The sequence below is a fragment of the Polypterus senegalus genome, chromosome 14 (genome assembly GCF_016835505.1).
Source record: "Polypterus senegalus isolate Bchr_013 chromosome 14, ASM1683550v1, whole genome shotgun sequence".
NCBI classification, from domain to species: Eukaryota; Metazoa; Chordata; class Cladistia; order Polypteriformes; family Polypteridae; genus Polypterus; species Polypterus senegalus.
This window is the reverse complement of record NC_053167.1, coordinates 1,045,847-1,063,398: the sequence shown is the minus strand read 5'-3', so window position 1 is coordinate 1,063,398 and position 17,552 is coordinate 1,045,847. Positions and strand designations below refer to the sequence as shown.

General features: G+C 36.1%; 1 protein-coding gene across 2 annotated transcripts; it reads left to right on the top strand.

The window, feature by feature from the left end:
* Positions 1 to 241: 241 nt before the first annotated feature.
* Positions 242 to 16,711, top strand: manbal (mannosidase beta like). 2 transcript variants are annotated; one of them, XM_039735006.1, is made up of 3 exons: positions 242 to 327; positions 4,510 to 4,764; positions 15,158 to 16,711. In XM_039735006.1, exons 2-3 carry the CDS (start codon positions 4,615 to 4,617, stop codon positions 15,263 to 15,265), a joined length of 258 nt encoding a protein of 85 aa, XP_039590940.1. In that variant the 5' UTR covers positions 242 to 327; positions 4,510 to 4,614; the 3' UTR covers positions 15,266 to 16,711. The 2 variants fall into 2 exon arrangements, with proteins under 2 accessions (XP_039590940.1, XP_039590939.1); XM_039735005.1 differs by having other exon boundaries at positions 263 to 337.
* The last annotated feature ends 841 nt before the right edge of the window (positions 16,712 to 17,552 follow it).

The following is a 17,552-nucleotide window of genomic DNA, read 5'->3' as shown; positions in this document are numbered from 1 at the left end:
ACGAGATAACCTACGAGATTAACCTCGCAATTTCCACTATAAAGTCGGAATTTCAACTTTTAATCACGAAATATCTTTTTTTTTCTTCACTGTATCACTAATTTGTTCTTTTCTGTGGCCCCAATACTTTTCTGGAAACCTTCCGTTAATAACTGAACGTGAAATCTGATAGCCGAACAATTTAAAGAAAACGACGATTAAAACTGTTCACGTTTACCTACTCAAAATGGCGGCTAAACGCTAGTAATCTAGTCTGCATCAGGAAGTGAGAGTTACTGTCGCGACATTTGACCCGGAAACATAAGCTGTGTGTTCCACGGAGTAGCTGTAAGTAATAGTACGTCAGTTCTTTAAATTACTTTGGTTTCCTTTGAAATGTTTGGTTGGATATATTAGTATATTGGTTAAAAAAGCAGTTATTTACTTATTTTATTAATCACTCACAGGGTATAATGTAATATATGAATTTTAGTTTTTACAGAGAATTCTAAGTCTCTGTAAATATGTTTGATATTGTAAACGGAATGAGATAATTGTTAAACCTTAGCGTTTGAGGATTAAAAAGAACAGAATTTGCAGATGTCAAATATAATTGTTTTTTCACCTGTTAAACTTTATGAAGCTATACAAATAACAAAAATTCGTACAAATTCGTTATATTTACAAATTATCGTTATTATACAATGTTTTTTAAATGTTAAGGTTATTGAGAAAATGTAAACCTTACATATTTTATATCTTAAATAGACTTTACAGAATTATAGATGGTTTTAGAATTGGGGAAGTTATGTGATCCTTTATACTAACAGCAATACGCCTTTATGATGCCGACCTCGAACTGAGACTGCCGTTTTTACCTTTAACCAAGTGACAAGTTTTCTTCCTTTTTAATTTTCCTTCATTTTATTCATTCTAATGTGTATTTGAGAGGGAGTTTCACCCGCTGCACTCGGGTCTCAATCCAGGCGGTTTGGCGAGTGGTGGGTGCGGCTACGTGCTATCAGCGCCTGCTCCCAGCCTTGTTAATAATATTTATGTGTATTTATTGAACTTGTTTAAGAAGCCAGATTTCCCCCAGGAGATACATAGAAAAGTTCTATCCATCCTTCTGTCTTGACCGTTAGTGTTTATATGTACCTTCGTGAGCTCTCTCAAAATATCTCTTTCTGATGTAAACGTTTTGCATATGTTAGCAAGTTTTTATTTAGAATTTCTTCAACTTGTATGTGTTATTTTAAGAGATTAGTAGCCACAGTGATCAATGTAGTTATATGTGTTCACCTTGAGTTTATTACGTTTACTCTTTTATTCTCATTCATTAATTCCTGGTCACACATTATTTATTTACAGCTTAAAATAGTAAAATTCTGTGATGTACAGTTTCAAGCTAATTAATTACTGTTTGAACAGCCAGACAGCTCAGTATGATTGTGTACAAGAGTGTGTCCTATGATGGACCTGCAGTCGGTCCTGGATGCTATCATTACTGTTATTTTTGTAAGTGAGTCATTATTACAAAAACATTTCATAAACAAACAAGTGGTCCGACTGTAACAATGCAAACAAAAATGAAAAGTGCTCCTACTTGCAAATTAGTTAACTAAGTCCTTAAATCAGGGGTCCCCAACCTTTTTTCCCCCTCAGAGCTACTTTTACAAAATGAAAATGGCCGAGAGCTACTCGTGTTTTCTAACGTTTATTCTCATAGCTTATTTCAACCCAAACAAACTGAATAAGCTTGTTTTGCCTGAACATTTACAAAATGTTGGTGTCCACAACTCACATTTTGCATTAAAACATACAAGTGCATTTTGCATATCTGTATGCATTTTCTAATGTATCTCACACTATTGAATTTAAACATGAATGCTGTCAAAACAATGCAATTCCAAATACACAGATCTGACTTATTCATTTGTCATTTTGTTTCACTGTATTCACATGTCCAGTTGCGTGTGTGACGTGTTTTTTAGTTAGTCAGATGACTGGCACTGCATGGAGTCAACAAGAGAGGCAGGCGTCTGGTGGAGTGGAGCCACTGAGGTTCGCTCTTATGGAGTCCTTTAAATGTTCGTCTGTCAGTCTTGTTCTGAACTTTGATTTCATGACATTCATGTCAGTCTCAGAGGTATGGAGACCCAAACAAAGCAGACATTTTCAGATCTGCTTGGTGAAGATTCTTATAGTTATCTGGCTCTACTAAGCTCCAGAAATGCTGAGGGCACTGTTGAGACTTTAACTGCACATTATTTTGAAAGTTTACTAATATACCATACCATACCATATTTATTTGTTGAGCGCTTAAAAACACAGCATTACAACTGACCGAAGCGCTGTACAGTTACAACAAGCAGGACTAAAAGCAAAATATTAAAAACAAACATTAAGAGAGAATTAAAACGGAGATACTAAAAACAGGTCAGGGGACCAAATAAAATAGAGAAAATAGCAAAAGGCAAGTGGAAAATGAAACAGGTTAAGAATTAAAAGCCAATGTGAAGAAGTGCGTTTTTAGGCATGATTTGAATGTGGCGACTGTATAATACAGTATATAAAATCCAGTGTCTCTCTGTCTGCTTTTCATGAAAGAACTACTTAATGGGTTTAGATCGGGTTTTTATTCTATAATTTGCTTGAACATTCCAGTTGATTTTACGACTTCTCTCATTTCGCTATGTATCAGAGCTCGCTAGCGGTACCGAGTTATTTGGGCGAATCCAAGAGACACACAGTGGGCCATGGGGAAGGGGGCGGGGCCCTCCTCACTCACTCACATGCAAGCTTCAGGACGTACCTTACCTCCGCTTAGTTAGAGCACGCGAGAACTACTTACCAGATTTTGATAGTTTTTTTTCTATATAATTACTTGAACATTCCGGTTGATTTTTGCAACTTCTCTCATCGCACCAAGAATCATAGTTCACTTGGAGGAGCGATATATTCACGTTAATCCGAGACAGAGGCTGCAGGCCGAGGGGAGGGGGAAGTGTGATGTTGACGTCAGGATTGGGGAGCTCCACACATACCGCTTAGAATTAAGGCCAAAAAGTTCTATCTTGGTCTCGTCCGACCAGAGAATCTTATTTCTCACCATCTCAGAGTCCTTCAGGTGTCTTTTAGCAAACTCCAAGATAGAACTTTTTGGCCTTAATTCTAAGCGGTATGTGTGGAGACAACCAGGCACTGCTCATCACTTGTCCAATATAGTCCCCCACAGTGAAGCATGGCGGTGGTAGCATCATGCTGTGGGGGTGTTTTTCAGCTGCAGGGACAGGACCACTGGTTGCAATCGAGGGAAAGATGAATGCGGCCAAGTACAGGGATATCCTGGACAAAAACCTTTTCCAGAGTGCTAAGGACCTCGGACTGGGCCGAAGGTTTACCTTCCAACAAGACAATGACCCTAAGCACACAGCTAAAATAACAAAGGAGTGGCTTCACAACAACTCTGTGGCTGTTCTTGAATGGCCCGGCCAGAGCCCTGACTTAAACCCAATTGAGCATCTCTGGAGAGACCTAAAAATGGCTGTCCACCAACGTTTACCATCCAACCTGACAGAACTGGAGAGGATCTGCAAGGAGGAATGGCAGAGAATCCCCAAATCCAGGCGTGAAAAACTTTTTGCATCTTTCCCAAGAAGACTCATGGCTGTATTAGCTCAAAAGGGTGCTTCTACTAAATACTGAGCAAAGGGTCTGAATACTTAGGACCATGTGATATTTCAGTTTCTCTTTTTTAATAAATCTGCAACAATTTCAAAAATTATTTTTTTTGTCTGTCAATATGGGGTGCTGTGTGTACATTAATGAGGAAAAAAAATTATTTAAGTGATTTTAGCAAATGGCTGCAATATAACAAAGAGTGAAAAATTCAAGGGGGTCTGAATACTTTCCGTACCCACTTTATATAATAAAAACACACACACAGAGGAGTTTAAGGGCTTAATCCTTCAAGGAGCTGTAGCATACTCAGCTGTGTTTTAAGTCATTAATGTCTGACAAATTCTCCTTTTAATTTGACTCTCTGAACTGTAAACAGCATCATAAAGTTTCTTTTTTCTTGGAAAATAATTTGAGATGACTGACAAAGAAATAAAACTGCAAATGTCATTAGTATACTTTCATTTTATGTAACATTGTATTGTAATTATAGCTTCTTTCCTCGCTGCATGTTCTTTTCAGTGAAAAAAGTATTTTCAATTTAAGTCTCTTTTTTGGGCATTTCTGCCTTTTGTGAAGCCATCTCTTCTCATTGAATAGAATTGTTGAAAATCAGTTAAAATACAAGCATTTGTGTTAAACTTAATCTGCCTTCAGATACAAGTTTCCTTTGAAAATGCTATGGGACTGGCATATTTAAAGTTTCCTGTGTTACATAATTTATGTCAATTTTTCAAAGGAAGCTGGGCTATGACTTAGCCAAACAATTATCTAATCAAGAGTCAACTAATTAAGGCTTCAGGAGACTTTATATTTGCAATGTGTGTTTTATTTTTTTTTTCTTTGCAGATATTTTTAAAAAGACAGAATCTATCCAAGCACTGCCTGTTGTGTGAGCCATTCAAGACATATTGATAGGTACAATCATATAAAAAACACCACCACAAAAACAAAATGGCTGGGGAGCTGGATCTCTCACCTCCTGAAGTACCAGAGCTTACTTTCCTGGAAAATGTTTTACGTTATGGACTTTTTTTAGGTGCCATCTTCCAGATTATCTGCATCATAGCTGTAATTGTCCCTTCTTCCAGACTGTCAGAGTCCGTAAGTATATGGCCAAGTTATTAAAATATATCATTTATTTCTTATAAACAATATTAAAGTGAAAAATCATTTTTTAATATGCTGAGATATTAAAAGCAGTGATAATTATTATTTAATAATTTAGATTTATATATTTTTGTGCATGTTTTATATTAAAAAAAGCAAAGAAAAAGGCGTACTTCATTAAATTTTGTTAATGAACACCTTTGTGTGCGGATGTTGTACACTTTAAATAATGTTGAAACCTCACCACATCAGGCATTAACTAAATTCATATACAGTAATAATTTTTTAATCAAGTACACTTTCATTTAAAAAAAATAGTGTTCTGCCCATGAATAGAACAATTCGGTTTAGTTTATTAAGTGCACTTCTCTTCATGAGCCCAATTGTTAAAAACAGAACACAAAGTAAGATATGCTACTAAATAATACTAGAAAATATGTTCATATTTGCATATATTAAGCTACAGGCAGCTGACAAGGGAATCTGAGAAATCCAAAACGTCCATAAACAATTATTCAAGCTAGGCAGATACTGACTTGTAAGATGTTGAACTTATTCTAAGTCACAGTTTTATTTATTCTGTGCAATCTACAGTTTTAAGGCCCATGGTGTATTCAGTCTTAGGAAATATTCAAAGGTCCTTCAGCTTCTTCATAGCTTCCAGAGCCGCCTCTTTCAAGAAGCTATTTAATCATTCAGTAGATCGCATTGAATTTTGATTCTGTTTTTGGAGACACATTGTGACAATGCAACGCATAACTGCCCGTGAGTGAATATTGTTTCTGTTTCTCTAATAGATAATCCAACTTTTTCTGATGTTTTGTCCCTGTGATTTAATTGTCATAGCAAAAGCTATTCTCACAAGAAACTATAAACATTTCAATACGAATGGCATATCATGATCTCCTTTGGTGTCTGTTATTTGTGCAATATATACATTACCTTTCTTGTCGCCTGTTAAAATTTGCATCACTTCTCCATGATCATATATATATATACACCTGACCGAATTGTGTTTTCTTAGAAATTAAACTTGTCATTGCTTTAACTGTTGCGGGACCACAGACTCTCATAGCGTATGGTCCATTATTGTGTAAATCTACGTTTTGTGCATTGAATGATGCGAAGGCGAAAAACTTTTTCTGCTCTTTTGCCTTTTATTTCTGACCTTGCTTTGTCCTGCTATTTTTTCAATTACAACTGGTCCTGATGATTAATATCCTTTTGTTTGTGCTAATGCGATCTTTACTATCTTCTTTTTTTTTTTTTTTTGATACTGTAGCGACTGTCGTAATAAACTGTCACAAAAGTTTTACTTAAACAATTGCCGTTGTTCTAACATCAATTGGCTGTTTTTTTTTTTAGAATTTATAGTTTTGACACAGGCACTTGTAACAGCTTAATGTTTATTTTTTGCTCAGTACTGGGCATTAATTCTGTCATTTTCAAATTGTTTATTGCTTATAAGGTAATCAGTTTTCTTATTTGTGAAGAGTTTTGTTTAAATACTTAATGTACTTATAAAAGTAAATAGTAGTGTTTAATAGTCTTTTAATTTATGGTACATGCTTCCTCAGTTGGTTTGCCTAGTTGATTTCATACAAGGAACGCTATTGGCGGATGGCTGAGAAGCTACCCAATTGAGCACGTATTACGTATTAAATGAAACTCCTCAATGATATACAATGTGCTTCCCGCGCGGTGCTTTGCATACTTGAAAGCCCGAACAGCACATATTGATTTTGGATTGTTTGCTTTTCTCTGTCTCTCTCACTCTCTCTGACATTCTCTGCTCCTGACGGAGGGGCTGTTCGCACACTGGCCTAGAGGATATGGACCCTCCTCTGAAAAATGCTGAAAAGACTACCTTCACATTGCTCACTTCCTTGCAACTGCTTTGTCCGGCGCTGCTTCGCATACTTAAAAGCCCAAACAGCCCTATTGATTTTTGATTTTTTGCTTTTCTCTCTCTCTGTCTCTGACATTCGCTGCTCCTGACGCGCGCTCCTTTGAAGAGGAACATATGTTTGCATCCTTTTAATTGTGAGACGGAACTGTCATCTCTGTATTGTCATGGTGCACAGTTTTGACTAAAGGGTTTTATTTCATGTCTAGAGGGCACTAATAATGTTAAAGAAACGTATTTAGAAAGTCGTAAACAGGTTTTCTATGCTCTAACTGTGAAAATATTCGATGTATAAATAAAGAATCCTACTTCGCGGAAATTCATTTATCGAAGTAGAGTCTGGAACGGATTAACCGCGATAAACAAGGGTTTACTGTATGAGTATGAGTGCTGTAGCATAATAACTCTACCTACCCCTTTATACATGTGTGTATACATTTTATGTATAGAAATAAAAAGGTTTTGTACATCCTGAGCAAATAATTGAAAATCTGAGAGAAAAAACTGAGCAGCAATTTCAGGTCACCCAAGAAAATTTAAGTAACCAGGTGTGCTAGCGAAACAATTTAACAAATAAATAGGTTTACTGAATGGTTACCATTGTAGGGACAAAGTGGGCATTGGCCATTCTGCTAGGCTTTAGTAGTACATCAGGCCTGTTAAGAAAGCAGATTTAACAGACATCCAGCTGCACAAAGCCACCACTTGCATTCCAACCTAAGTGACTGAACTCTAGCTTGTACTGGGATCTGCCTGAACTTCATCTGATAACAAAGGTGCATTTCAGAGTTGAATTGACATCTCTCTAGCAGCCCCTCTACAGGCTTCTTGAGCCAGAAATGTGAAATGAACTCGGACAAGTTCAAAAAAATTACAACTCTGATAGACAGAAGAAATTGCTTATGATGGGACCCTGATTTTGTAACTGTAAGCGACTTTAATCCAATTTGAAGAAGTTGTGCATTCCCTTAAAAAATCTCTGCGTTATGACATCTGAGTATATTCTCTGAAATATTTCTCTTCGGACACTTTTACTGAACTCCCTGCATATTCTCTCAGTGCATCATCTCTGGGATAATCTCAAGCAGGGGGATCTCTCCAAAATGACTTAAATAAACCATTGAAACTAAAAGCTGAGGTGCCGTTCTCTGTCTTGGGAGCACAGAACAGTGATAACCTCTCTCTCTTTGTGGATCACAAATTGGCTGTCTCTCTGCCAAGCTGTAGGCCATTGGACCTTTTTGTTTTGCTTTGCATCGTGGTTGTGACTTACTTGTTTGTTGTTGTTAACTGCCTTTTTTTTTTAGATAACCTAAGTTGCTGGAATTCCCCTGTACCTTGTTTTTCAAGTCATGTGACTGACCTATTCAGACGTCTGCTGGACAAAATCCACTACTTAATGCAGTTTATAAAGGTCCCTATAGCTCTCTCTTACAAATGTACTTTATCAGAAATAAAATGGGGTGTTGGTATCAACCAAATTCTTTTAATATGTTTTTCATCCTAACCTGGGTGGATGTATTTAACAGTTCGATATGCATTTATAGTTTTATTAAGGGAGAGAACTGTGAAAATGCATATAAAATATATATTCTTAAATCCAATTAACCTAGTCCTGGATGTTTAAGAGGCCAATATGTATTTCAACAGAAAGGCAAGAACCAGTCCTTAGCAAAATGCCAATTTAGAATCACCTTTAGGTTAACACAAACATCCTTGGGGATGTGAGAATAAAGTCCATGGTGACAAATGAGATTTGTGAGGCAGCAGTGCTAGTCACTGCACCACCATGCCTCACTTATGTGCACAGTATGTGTGTGTGAGCCTGAGTAAAATTTGTCCTTGCGGAAACTATTTTCTTCCAAAGCCTTAAGACGTGCTAACATATTGATTGACATGTCTAACCTGACCCAGTGTGAATGAATGTGAGTGTGTGCTGTGATGAGTTGGCATCCTGTCCTGGGTTGATTGAAACTTTGTACACATTGCTCCCATTAAGCCATTAACCTTCTCTTAACGCTGTGGTGGATAAAGCACATTGAGAAAATGAATGGTTGGTGTTTATCCAACAAAGGTTTTTTCAGATTGACACTTAACATAAAGGACTATTTCTCAATGGCATTTGAATCTATCTTCACTTCCTAGACATCATTAACACCACAGAAGGGATGCTACAGGAAAAAATGTTTAACTCTGTTTTTCCCCAACAGCTTTCCAAAAATGCCATCTGTTTTTTTCCCCTCCTCTCTCTCATCTTTGCAGGCCTTAATGAGACTCCTGGTAATATTCATTTTTGTACATCTAGAGCAAAATCGTTTTCAGTATACTGATATGGCACAAACAACTTTTTTTTTTGTTCTTTCTTTACATAAATGATTCTGTTGCACATGTGATGTTATGAGTAAACAATCTTTAAATTGGCCTGAATGACTCGTTTCACTAGTAATTGGAACCTGTGACTGCCTGATAACACCTCCGAGAGACAGTGTTAATGTTGAGGTCACTGATGGGCTATATCCAATTTCGGCATGCAGATCATAAACTTGTGCATCAAGCATTATTTCTCTGCATGCTGTTTTTAAACACATGCTTCAGTTGTTTTGGATTTGTTTTGTTTATGACTGTTCTCTTTCTGCAAATGGAAGTAATGAATGTATTGGTCTGCTAATTTAGTGAAAATGCTATACAAATATATGCTGCTCATGTCTGTAATGCCTTCTTGAAAGTTGCTTATATTTGGAAACTATAGAAACCAGGATATCAGCCATATCTTTATTATAAAAGAAAATCTTGAGACAAGACTATTGCCAAAAGATTTTTTTCAAGTTCCGCCCTCCTCTCCACCATTTTCAACCACGGCCACGGTCCTCTCACCTCTCATTCATGTGAATGCTTTTGTCTGACACAGTTCCTGCACTCTCAACTCTTATTAATTTTTACATTTTCCTCAATTTAAGGTCCCAATAAAAGAAGACTTATGTCCAAATCTTATTGAAGAATTTCATCCCAAAGTGTTATCAACAGAAGAAATGAATACACGGACAATCCTAGCACCGAGAAACGAAGTCAAACACATTAACGCGAAAATTGTCAATCTGTTACACGGCAAATTGGTTAAATGCGTATCAATAGACTATGCTAAAACAGTTGGTGGTGATGGCGCGGAAGATGAAAACATCAGCTTACAATATCCCGTAGAATATCTACAACCGTTAACACTGTCTGGTTTTCCACCGGCCGAATTACTTTTGAAAGAAGGATGTATCGTAATGTTATTGTGTGAATTATGTCTGAGTAATGGGCTATGCAATAGGACAAGATTAGTTGTATTCAAAATTGGTTGAACAATTCTGACATGGCGACTGGAAAGGTAATGTAGTATATCTTCCATGGATAACATTAAACGCCAAAGGAGATCTTGATATGCCATTCGTATTAAAACGTTTACAGTTTCCCGTTAGAATAGCTTTTGCTATGATAATTAACAAATCACAAGGACAAACATTTGAAAAAGTCGGTTTATTTATTAGAGACAAAGAAATGATATTCTCTCATGGGCAGTTATACATTGCGTTGTAAGCAATGCAAGTCCAAACACGGAATTAAAATTCAGTGCGATATTGACGAAAAGTTAATTCAAAGAATTGTTTTTACTGAAGTTTTACCGTAAAAGTGTAAGTTTAAAAAGTATTTGTGGGTTAATTTCAAAGCAAAACAGAATGAAAAAGTTTAACGCAACAAATACCTCTAACACAACACGAAACATAATTTTCTTTCAATTTATTACGTTTTGATTTTTACTATGGTTAATTACTCGCTGTAATGTAAAATAGTTAGTCCTATTATGCATATGTAACAATTCCCATGAAAATAACAGTCTGTTTAAATTTTAGATCCACTTCCCCATACGCGAGCAGCAGAGCCATGGAGTGGCTAGCGTGTAGTGCTAGCCCAGGGTTTGGCAAGTGAAGCGAGCAGGGGGCGGAGCCCCCTAATTGTTAAAAATGACATTATAAACTCTTGATTGCCTCCCCTCCACCATCATATTTGTATTTGAGTGTAAAATGAAAAAATAATTGCCAAAGTATAATCTTCTTTAAAGATGGCCATCTGCCAGCCTCCACCTAAGTCCTAAAGTTCGTTTGGTACTCAATGACAAAGTGCAATAGTGTCTAGCTTAGGTTCACTGTTCTGTAGAGTATTAGAAATGTGCTCCATATCGTTTTGCACATTATCGTTACTGATCTTCTAATTATGTTGCATTATACTTTTCACAAGGTAATTGTGTCACATTTTATAAGCGTCTATGTTTCGAAAGATATAAGCAAAGAGATTACTTTTAAATAAAGAGAGAGTCTATTCTGAAAGTTGATGATAACAAAAATATCTTGTTAAGTTACAAAAATACAGCACGTGCATTTAATAACAAATTTATCAAAATAATTTGCCAACAATTATTTTATTGTGTGTTAACACAGTTATTATCATTTTGAAAGCCACAGTTTCACTAGCGATCAGTAGAGATCAGTGGTCTTCTTATTACATTGCTTTTCGATACACTTTTGCAAGAAGGAAATTTAGCTTTGTTGATTTGACTTCGATTCCCTGTGCATGCATGAGAAGCGAAGAGCAAACAGCTTCTGAAATGGCATGTGGAGAGATACCAAAGTGAATGCTCAAAGCAAAATTATCAGTGGATGACTTTTTTCGTATTATCACTGAATAGGACTCTGATTTGTCGAACTCCAATTTTGATGCAAGTGATCTGGAGATGTAGATGGAAAAACGAAAGTATGGTACCGGCATCAGCTGATCGGTCCCCAGTTGATCGTGATGCTAAACACATTTGTGTAGCTGATGCACGGTGCACCTATGACAACGTTCGCCTGGGACAACAGACACTTACGATGACAGGAGGTACAAACCATATCGTGTCTCACTGCAACTGCCACACCTGCGCACTTGCCTCACAAAGACAGCCTGGCAGCCAGTCCACCATGCATTCCTGCTGGTCGAGCCGCATCCTGCACAGCTGCTGCTGCCGAAAAAACTGCAAACAGTTGCGCGACAGTAGACACAACAGGCAGCAACAGACGTTTTATGTTGATTTATGTGTGAAACCATTGCTTTGTGCGTTTTTCAGAAAACTCAGTGTTTTGGGAAAAAAATTAGCCCTCAAAGAGCTGCTACTGAACATGGACTGTTTATGCTGCTCCCTGATCACAGAAAATGTTTCTGCTGGCATCTGTTCAGATAAAAGAGAAAACAGATTTAAAAATTGTTCTAATTTTGTGATTGTGGCTCTGAAATCTGAGGGTAACTTGTTTTTCTATAACAAACTAGATAAAAACATTAATGCCCTGGCAGTGGCAAATAGCTTTCTATTTATATTTGATTTGATTACATTAATGTTTTAAGTTAAGATTTACAAGAAATATTTTAACTGCTACGATGTAAAGGGAATGCTGCTGTTAAATAGCACCTTATTTGTTTAAAGTGTTTGCAAACTAAATCCACACAATGCACTATTTATGAGTTCATTATTGAATTTTGCACATCATAATGTGATTGTTGCGATTGTCTGTGATTGATCATGATTAGTCACAGACACGCGTGTGATTAATCGAGATTAAAAATTTCAATTGTTGCCCAGCAACAATATATTTATTTAAAGAGCTTCTGTGAAAAATCTAATTTCCCCCCTGGGGAAAAAAAAAATCAGTATTTATTTATTTTTTTAATGCTTGATGAGTCACTCTTGCTGACAATATAGTATTAAAAGAACTAAGCAAAGTGTTATTGACCCTGATACCAATCAACCTGTAAATACATGCAGACTATACGTAGACCCTTGCACTGTGAAGCCTGGATGACAGCCCACTCTGCCATGTTAAAACATCTGTACTGAACGTATTAAGCTCTGTCCTGATTAACCATCGATGAATTGGCATTGCTGAACTGGCCATACAGCTTGTACGTATGTGTGTTTGCTCTGTGATGGACTGGTGCCATTTCCATTGATTGATCCTGCATTGTGTCTGATACTTGCTGGGATAGGCTCCAGCTGCACCCTCACCCTGCCCTGCATAAGTGGGTTAGGAAGTTGGATGAATTTTATGGATGTATGCAGGTCTTGAAGCGGGGCCATATGTATCAATCTGATATACAGGCTTTCTCCCATCGAAGCCCCGGGTGTACGCCGGGGCAGATTAGTTCTTGTCAGTGATGTAAATTCATTGCCTTTTTATGTGATCTCAATATTCTCTTTTACCGCAGCAAATGCTTGTTAATTTATACAACCAGAATAGACCATATCATCCCTATAGTGAAAGAATATATGCAATTATAAGTGTGATTGTGTCATGAAATATGATTGTTTTGCATTATACCGATTTAGAAATACAAGATTGCATGGCTTCTGTTTCCAGGTCTCTTATTTGAATGTTTAAATTGATTTATGTATCAAAAATCTCCCAATCCTACATGATAGCATTCCCAGTAGATAGTTTATTGGATATTCAATAGTACCAGATTTTTAGTATTCAGCAAGCACTGGAGCACTAGCCGTGATTATCGCACTGAATATTTTGAACCCTGATAAAGACATAAATAACAGTTACGTTTGGCTTCTGCGTGTTGGCTTGTTTTTTGGTGAATAAGAAAATAGTGAACTGTAAGCTATTATATGTTGTTGATCACCTATGGTTTATATAATTTTGTAAATTACTGCATACTAGATTATATTTAGTAAAGTACATGCAGAACCATATAAGTGAAAGAAGGCTAAATACTTTATACATAAAAATAATTACAATTTACATGAGTGTAATTTGCATTTTTGTTGAAGGTTAAAAAGGTTTTGCAGCTGAAAATTAATAAGCATAATTAAGCTTTCCAATGATGAAGATTAAAAGCTGATTGCTGAAATTGAGACGCTTTTTTTTTTTTTTAATGCATGAAGTCAGCCATACTCTGATGGTTTTAGCGTATAGAAACAAACATCCTGAATATTTGTCACACTTTTTGTACCAAGTCAAAGCTTGAACATTATAGGAAGTAACCCATGGATTATTTTCCTTCTAGACAGCATTTGGCATAATTTTTGTCGTGTGTAGTAAGGTTGACTACTTTACCAATCTGTGTTTTGCTCTTTAATCTTGACTCGCAGTATTTCTCGTGCACTACTACTTTGTTTTATTTGAAAGTCTGTGGTGTATCTCGATATTGTATGTCACTTTTTGCAAAGATGTCTGCCAGTATCTAATACAAACAGGATATAGCATCATATTATTATTAAAGCCATTTGGTCCAGTTCTGGGTTATGGGGGGCTGAAACTTATCCTGATAGCAGCAGGTGCAAAGCCATTGTATGCCCCCACATCAGGCCCATGTACACTTGACAATAAACCTAACATGTATATTTTTAGGGGATGTGGGAGTAAAACACCAGAAGACATTGGAAAAACATGTGAACTCAATGTGTGACTGAGCATGGGAATCGTACCGAATACATTTGATCCATAATCCGTCTATATTTTATTCTATTTAGACTTAAGATACAAGATAAGGCACATAACTGTTTTTTCTGTATTTTGGCATAAGGGTAGACTGGATGATTTTTTTTCTTGAATTTGACAAGACTTAAGGATCACATATCCCACATTGGAAATTAAAACCAGACCCTTGCCTATACGTACGTTTGCATAATGCATACAAAATTTGACGTTTCATTTGGGAACATTGTGACTAGTTGTGGCAGGGGACGTAATGTCTAGACCTAAAATCTGATTTTATTTTATAGAAATGTTTATGTTGAAATAACATACCCCTTGAAAATATATATTTTTTTTTCTCAAGAATTTTATTTTTTTTCTTCTGAAGTAGTGAAGTTTGATCTGTTTTAATAAAAAAAAACACAGGCCGTAAATGCAAGCAGATTTCAAACTAATCTTTATCAGTTTCTTAATAGTTGGTTACTTTTAAATCCAAGGTGATAACAAATACTTTACTCACAAGTAAATAATTCTTTTTTTTTAATTTCTTTTGAACTGATATACAAGCTGATCCATGACCTGCAAATTGATATGTAAAATGAATTGTGGAACTTGTGAAGTTTTATCCAGAGCACATACAGACACAATATGGTGGTTTGTAAATCTCTTCATGCTGCACTGTCCTTTAATCAAGTAGGCACCATTTGCATTTGACACCTGCACAGGTAGCAGACCCTGTTTACATTTCCACAGGAATATTAATGAGCACTCGGATACAAGCTATCAAGTGAAATTTAGGACTATGTGGCTATGAAATGAAAAATTTAAATTTTGCAAAAATTAATGTTTTGGAGTTAGTTATTTTTACTTGTGAAAATTATTTGAGTTTTGCATGTGTTATCCCCTTTAATATTCTGAGTATATGTAATATTTAATGAACAAAATTTTATCTTAATTTTTTAAAATGTTTGTTTTTGTTGTTGTTCAGGACGCTGAGCACAGTGAACAGCGTGGTGTGGATCAGCTACGAAAGCCAAAGGGCACCATCCCTCAGATCAAACAAAAACCAAAGAAAGAAAGTAAGAAGAAGAAATAAGACACATTTGAGTGAGTTTATACACAGCTGGGAGCAGAACCTTCAGAAGGATATATTAAGAAAGCACTGCCCACATGAGGTGTGATCCAGACATGCTTCTTACAAACCAGTTCATTCTTATTCTCTGACAAGTATGTGTGTGTGTGTGTGTAATATATATATATATATATATATATATATATATATATATCTATATATATATATATCTCAATGAATGACAGTTATGGAATTGACACTTTTTTATTAATTCATCAATTTTAAACATATTAATCAATTAACATGTCAGAATGGGCACCAGGAGAGGAGTGTGGGGGTTTTGTGGATTGGGGTGCCTGGGTGACCAGGGTGATTGGTTGGTCATTGTGCCATTTTAACACAGAACAAAGAATGACAAAGTCCAGATATTGATAAGAAAATATTTTTTACATCACAGAAGAGGTATGATCAAAGGAGGCAGAACATAAAAGTATTAAATAAATAAGCAAAATAGGCCCCAGCTCATCACCACCTCCCAATATTATTATTAGTCTGATTAGAGAAACAACTGGACAGTAATTATCACGAATGGGAGATCACTCATTTGTCCATTATCCAAACCACAGTGATGTAATTGCCAAGGACATTTTACTGAAGCTCACCTTCCATATGCTGTTCCTCATTTCTTCGTACTCTTCCGTCACTGCTCTGCAGTCAGTCCTTTTCACGGCTTAGCCCCCTTGTGACTGCTTGTTCAAAGGGTCAGTGGTAGGGAGTGGCCTTTAAACCCAATATTAGCTTACCTGGAGCATTAACCCGGAATGGGCTGAAAAGTCCGGAACACCCACTGAAAGTCCTGCAGCTGCCTCCTCTGAGCTCCATCAGAGTTCCTAATTTAAAGAGCTAGGTACCCCAGCCCTCTCCTGTGATTTTTTTTTTTTTTTTGGTCTCCATTTAAAGTACTAAGGCCAACCTTTTTTACCTTTGGTTGGCTCTTTAACACACTGGTTGGTATCTCGGCAGTCCACCGTGTCCTCAGAGTAATTACTTTTGGGGCATCACTTAAGTAAACTTCACTGCCCCCCAAGCCGTGTCACTTCCAGTTACTAATGTAAGTTCCTCATGAAATATTTTGGCTGCTTCTAAATTTATAAGATTTTAGAAAAGACATCCATTTAATTTAGAAAAATCCTATAAATGCAAGAATGTGACCTTTACTGTAAAAACATTTAACCTTCACATTGATCTCCCAGATCCTGAGAAACAGATTTAAGTGTATAAACACTGTGATAGGTTCATGATCTCAGTATCTTGTACACTGTTTTTATTTAGTCTGTGTGTTATATTCCACACATTTTTGTCAAAACTCCTTTTATGTAATAGTTCTTTTTTTAAAAAAAAAATCTTACTGAATGACCAATTAAATAATTCTGTACAGTAAGTGAGCATTAAAGTAAATGTTTTCTAATAGCATTTGTTGTTTATTGTTAGGCTAATTTCAGTAGCTTAAAGTTGCAAGATGATGATGATGATTTTTTTTTTTTAGTTAGTACTAAAGGTTTCTTTTGTTGTTTTGTTTATACACAGTTAGCCTCCTGTTAAATTTCTCTCTATCCCACAAAGCAAATGAAGCCAAATGTTATGGTTTATAACATACCTGAGAGATGTGAACCTGGACAGCAGCACAGAGAGGGAAAACAAATTGCTAGGGACGTTCTGATCACTGATTTCATGTTGCAAGAATTGGCCTATTATGATGCTGATTCTAATTGGAATTTTTTTTACACTTCTGCACTCCGCTCCTGCATAACCATCCATTTAGAAGCTTTATGATCTGTATTAAAGAGGTCTTTTTCATGAAGCTGCAAACAACAAGGGTTATCTGTATTTTTATTTTGTTAACTAAAAATATTCTGTATGCTTATTGTTCAGTGACCATAAAGATACTAAAATAAAATCCCTTTTAAAGGACTAATAAAATATATACAGAAAATAGTACCCTTAATACATATAGCATAAAAAATTGCTTGTCATAATTACAAGTCACACTTTTATAAAATGTTCATAAGCTGTTTATCAAGGCTAACCTGCTTAACACGTTCTGATTGTAAAATACACAGATTTGGCTTTTAAGCTAAAATGCCTATTGTTTACTAAGCATTCAGGGCATATTTCTGTTGTTTTTTTTTATTAAAACATAAGCTTGTGCCCTCCACACTTAGACAGATAACGTTCATTTTAATTAAAGGACAAAATGAAATGGTCTAAACTCATAAAAACAAGAGAGACTTTTAATTCAGTATGGATTCCA